Source organism: Cyprinodon variegatus, unplaced genomic scaffold (assembly GCF_000732505.1).
Source record: "Cyprinodon variegatus isolate N-32 unplaced genomic scaffold, C_variegatus-1.0 Scaffold82, whole genome shotgun sequence".
Classification (NCBI taxonomy): Eukaryota; Metazoa; Chordata; class Actinopteri; order Cyprinodontiformes; family Cyprinodontidae; genus Cyprinodon; species Cyprinodon variegatus.
In genome coordinates, this window is record NW_015150535.1 from 479047 (window position 1) to 484593 (window position 5547).

At 39.4% G+C, this 5547-nt stretch overlaps 1 protein-coding gene across 1 annotated transcript; it reads left to right on the plus strand.

Moving 5' to 3' along the window:
- The first annotated feature begins 656 nt into the window (after positions 1-656).
- On the plus strand, positions 657-3889 carry ccnb1 (cyclin B1). Its single transcript, XM_015373166.1, has 9 exons — positions 657-809; positions 1027-1161; positions 1837-1941; positions 2139-2327; positions 2399-2557; positions 2640-2876; positions 2949-3089; positions 3171-3281; positions 3354-3889. Exons 1-9 carry the CDS (start codon positions 789-791, stop codon positions 3456-3458), a joined length of 1203 nt encoding a protein of 400 aa, XP_015228652.1. The 5' UTR covers positions 657-788; the 3' UTR covers positions 3459-3889.
- The last annotated feature ends 1658 nt before the right edge of the window (positions 3890-5547 follow it).

A 5547-nucleotide genomic window follows, 5' to 3' on the forward strand; every position in this document is an offset into this window, starting at 1 on the left:
TCTATCTATCTATCTATCTATCTATCTATCTATCTATCTATCTATCTATCTATCTATCTATCTATCTATCTATCTATCTATCTATCTTTTATTTAATAAGAAATGAACAAACAATAATGGCAAATAAAAAAAGTCACAATGGCAAAAAACAGCCTACCTATGCATTTTAACACCAAACCTAATTACAATTTAATTAAAAGAACAAAATTAAATAACAACCAAATAAATATAGAGTTTATTTCTCCATTGTGAGATCAATAAAAAATAAATTTCTTTAAAACAAGTCCAAATATATTTATGATATTTTTTAATATAAGTGAAATTGAATTTGAAATACTTGTATTTATATAATGAGTATCAACATTGTTGGTCCTTCAATATTATTCCAAATGTTATTATATTTCTAAAAAATATATTCTGAAAATATCATTGCTGGTTTGTTCCACCTTTCTATGTTTTTTTAATAATCGCGATAGTAAAGTAAAACGTTCTTTTTTCCCTAAATAATTTCCAAATAAACCTTAATTTAGGCAGTTTTTCATCGCTCTCACTAACTACACGTAACAGGAAAAGGAAATACGCGCAGGTGGCACGTCACCACCGGTTGTCCAGGAAACGCGTTTAAAGCAGCTGCGCTCGACCAATCACATCCGCGGTGTCTCTATCGTTCAGCCAATGAGATCGCAGCGAGCTAGGATTTAAACCATCACTGCTGAGTTCCTACCCAAGCCAAGCACTCCTGGCATTTCTATTCTTCGCTTGTTTCCTGCAACCACGCACATTTTACAATGGCTCTTCGAGTGACCAGAGTAAGTATTTTTATGCTTTTTCTTCCTCTTCTTAAGTTTATTTTTCCTTTAGAACAAAAGCATTTAATTTTCTGTATTTTTAAATTAAAATAGGTGGAGATTTCACAACTTTCTGTTCAGCTATGTCTCCCTCATGTTTAGTAAACTGCTCTTATTCCAGCGTGCTTTGCTTTTAGGACATGTTGGGTTAATGTTTTTTATTTTTGTTTTTCTGCAGAACCGTCTCGCTTCCACCAGGACCGAGCAGCTCGGCGGCCTGAAGGCCTGCTCGGTGACCGGGCCCGGACTGAAACCTCGGGCTGCGCTGGGCGAGATCGGAAACATCGCAGCTCAAAAAGAGACTCTGAACAAGGTAAAAGTATATTCTTAAAGATAACAAGTTACCCTAAACGATGTCTTGCTTTCTAAGAGCTCTAATTGGGGTTAAGCAACTTTTAAAAAAAAGTGAACTACTATTGGTACAGCTCGTTTTCTTGGTGTCCACAAGGGGGCGCTACGTAAATGTGTGTTAACTTTTATCAACCATTAAAGTGAGATTATTAAAGTCGACTGAGATGTTAAATAAACCTGATGGAGGGCCGCATATATATATATATATATATATATATAGCAGAATGTTTCTTTTTCTGGGCATCCCAATAAAGGGTGTGGGCAAACTAATTTATCCTGAAATGTTAGGGTAGGCATGCAAGTCTACAGCAATAAATGCATTTTATCTTTCAAATGTAAACAATTGATAAGAACAGAACTTTTTTTCAAAACAGGTTAGTCTAGAAATAAAAAAAAAAAATGTGTTCTGAATTGCCCCCTTGCATTTCCCTACAGTTTTGTTGCAACTTCACACTCCTGCAGTTTGGCATCTATAAAGGTTACAGCAACTAGGTTTCTCATTAAGGCTAAAATGCCTAATATGTGGCAAAGAAATTAGAGTTGGAAGTTGGCTTTTAGGGTTTATTGGGTGTTTAAAAATGATTTCTGGAGGTGGGGGTTGTGATTAAATGCAGTGTGCTTATCTTTCCACTTTTAGAACGTTAAGAATGTGGTGGCCAAGAAGAAAAAGGTCGCTGAAAAAGACGAGAAGGCCGAGCGGCCCAAACCAAGTGTTGCTGTTGAGAAAGTGCCTGAAGTGCCGGTGAGTTCAATGTGCCGGAGACCATGAAGTGCTACTGATGCAGACTGGCATGAATGGTGGGGAGTTTGAGCCCCACTTCCAGTCTGCCACTCTGAGCAAGACCCATAACCCCACACTGCTCCCCAAGTGGATGAGCTGAATACAGAAATTTCTCCAGTGTGAGATCAATTGATAAATAAAAATGTTTGTTCTTCAAGGTTCCACCTGTGACTATGTCTCCCACCCCAATGGAGACCTCTGGCTGTGAGCCTGCTGACCTCTGTCAGGCGTTTTCAGACGTTATCCTCGAAGCCGCTGTCAGGGACGTTGACGCAGACGACTATGATAACCCCATGCTCTGCAGCGAGTACGTGAAGGACATCTACAAGTATCTCCGTCAGCTTGAGGTGAGGGGGAAACTAAACTGGAGTAACTTGGTCTAAACTGACAGCAGTTAAACTTGAGTGTCTGCTCGCAGGTTGAACAGAACGTCAGGCCCACCTACCTGCAAGGTCAGGAGGTCACCAGTAACATGAGGGCCATCCTCATTGACTGGCTGGTTCAAGTCAGCATTAAGTTCCGGCTCCTGCAGGAGACGATGTACATGACCGTAGGGATTATTGATCGCTTTCTTCAGGTAACTATAAACCCACTCATCTAGCACAGCAATAAAAAAAACGACTCTTAATAATGCTTTAATTTGGTCGTGCTTCAAACAGGACCATCCAGTCCCCAAGAAGCAGCTGCAGCTGGTTGGAGTGACGGCCATGTTCCTCGCCTCAAAGTATGAAGAGATGTACCCACCAGAGATCTCAGACTTCGCCTACGTGACTGACCAGGCCTACACCACCGCCCAGATCAGAGACATGGAGATGACCATCCTGCGGGTGCTGAAGTTCCAGCTTGGCCGCCCTGTGCCCCTGCAGTTCCTCAGACGGGCCTCAAAGATCTACGAGGTTTGTGGCAGCTCTTCATACCACCTGGTGTTGCGCAAGGCAGGTCTGTTGAGCCGTTTCTCTGTTCCTCAGGTAACGGCGGAGCAGCACACCCTGGCAAAATACCTCCTGGAGCTCACCATGATCGACTACGAGATGGTTCACATGCCTCCCTCTATGGTTGCCAGTGCTGCTCTGGCACTCACACTGAAGGTCCTGGATGCAGGAGAGTGGGTATGTATAGATGCAGCATCGTCTTCTTCTTTCAGCTAGATTTAAGGGCCCAAAACCTGAACTAGTTTTGTCACCATACAGGATGTAACTCTGCAGCACTACATGAACTACACAGCAGAGAGTTTGATTCCTGTTATGGCGCACATTGCCAAAAACGTGGTAAAAGTGAACGAGGGCCTGACGAAGCACATGGTAAGTTCTTACCTTGGATAATTCAGCTCTGTATCGTTTGGATGTCAAACTGACCTGTTGACCATCTTGCAGACCGTCAAGGGTAAATACTCCACCTCAAAGCAGATGAGGATCGCAAACATCCCTCAGCTTAAGTCGTCAGTGGTCAAGGATCTTGCGAAGCAGGCTGCTCTGTGAGGACTACCTGCAGCACACAGTGCTGGCTTTTGTACAGTAATTTTGATTTTTAAAGACTTTTAAATGCAGCTGGACATTTTTGTTGGATTCTTGTTCAACCGAGGAGAATTTTATGCCTGAAGTGACTATACTAAAGTTGTGACCCAGCTCCTAAATTGATCCTTATTCAGTTGGCTGTCTCCCTACAGTACACTATCTACATCCATGATGCACAGTTTGCAAGCCAACTGAAAACTTGCATGTTTCACTTGAATACAGAACCTCGAGGCTTGTGGCACAACTTCAGGATGGTCTGTTATGTCCACTGACTGTTTTAAGACTTTTATGTTGGAGTGACATTTTTGTAAAATGTACAGCAATACTTTTATTTGACTTTTATATTGAATGTGATGTTTCAAACTTCTATTAAATGGTTTATTGCCAGAAAGTTGCTTGAGTCTTGATCTCCTCTAGAGGGCAGTGTAAGACCATTTTTCAACCTTCTGTGGGGAGGGGGTACTTGAGGTTTATCTCAAATGTAGAGAACTGGGCTGAAGTCCTCATCTGAAGCAATATCTAAAGTTTAAAAAATTAAAGGAAGTGATTAAAGAACTTTAGAGTCTAATCAGTTTAAACTATTTACCAATTAAAGTTTCAGACATCAAGTCTTCTGGATTGGGGAAAAATTATTAGAATACAATTTGCTAAATATTCCCAGGAATACCCTCAGGTTTAACTATGCCTGCCTTTAAACTGCTCATCTATGGGGAAAGGATTATTTAAAATCTGTGCAGAACTGCCATGTTTTCCACTTTACCTGCATTAAGGTAAAACTGAATTTTGGCTGTTTTTCCTTCAAAATGTGGCATGCTTTGCCCAATGTCTTAAACCTGTGTACAATCCCAACAGATTTTGATAAATGATGGAACTCGTGCATCCTAGTTGCCTTCCCATCACCCTTAAGGGCCATGTATCGCCAGGGCTACACTTTGAGCATTGGGTCTTATTGTCAAGTGAGATTTACAACGGATGTACAATTTTAAAGGTTCTTCACAAAAATTGATTTTTTTTTTTTTAAGCCAAGGAGAAATTGGCTCATGCACGCTTTAATATGCATTAAAGTTTTGCAAAAAAATGTTCATCCAAGGCCGATGGTTAAAACTTGCAGGGCTATAAAGTTGGCTGCTGCAATTCCACTGGTTGGCTGTCTAAATGCAATGATGCATTTAAGTGCAGGTCCTCTTCTGTCTCTACAGCTAATTGAGTTGTAAACTTTCAGATTAAGTTTTTGAAATTAATAGTGGTCTCACCATATCAAGATTCATACAATGTTCTGGGTATATCTGCTTAAATGCAAATTAGGAATTCAACTAAAATATTGCAAATCTATTAATCTGAGCCAAAGTTTCCTAGAGTTTTTACAAAGTGAAACTGTTCCACTTGAGTTCTAAGAGCATATTGAAGCACTTTTTTTTTTTTATTAAATCTTCAATGCAAAGTGAAAATTGTAAACAAAGTGTTTACAGTTTTGATATTACTGCTCTAAGCTAAAAAACTCGGCTAAAGGCATCTTTCATAGTCTCTATACTCCAGTTAGTTACTGAATTGACATGCATTTCAATAGATTAATCTGATTAGTAGTTAATGATAAAAACTTCAAAGGGTGTCTTAATCTGAGCAAGTTGCAGGTGAGAACTTCTGTCAACTTTGAGTCAGAATCTTCTATCTGGGACACAGGCTGAGTTGGGATGTTTTTCAAATCTGCACCTGTATGTAGTTTAAGTAATTAAAGGCAGGCATGAATGTAGAAATTAAATTCAGTTTAAAACTGAACTTTAAAGAAAATTCTGGTCAAAACTTTTAATAACTTATTTTGTAATTGTTGCTAAAACCCCACCCAGGATGTTTATGTTCCCAGCAGTTAAACCGGAGTTAAACCTGAAAGTGTAAAATTAAACCAAGAGCAAAAGTTTGAGAATCATAACCAAAAAAATATGTTTAAATGAGTTTGCCATAACTTTGAATTAGTCTTAGTTGAAACTTTGTTCCCCCCCAAATATAATACATCTAAAATAATTTTTTTTGACTGAGATTAGTGTTTGTATAATTC

Bases quoted from the DNA above. Each gene is read 5' to 3' on its own strand.
- ccnb1 (XM_015373166.1), top strand. From the start codon at position 789: ATGGCTCTTCGAGTGACCAGA. The intron at 1,162-1,836 runs GTAAAAGTATAT...TTCCACTTTTAG, and splicing joins AAAAAGAGACTCTGAACAAG to AACGTTAAGAATGTGGTGGC. The intron at 1,942-2,138 runs GTGAGTTCAATG...TTGTTCTTCAAG, and splicing joins AGAAAGTGCCTGAAGTGCCG to GTTCCACCTGTGACTATGTC.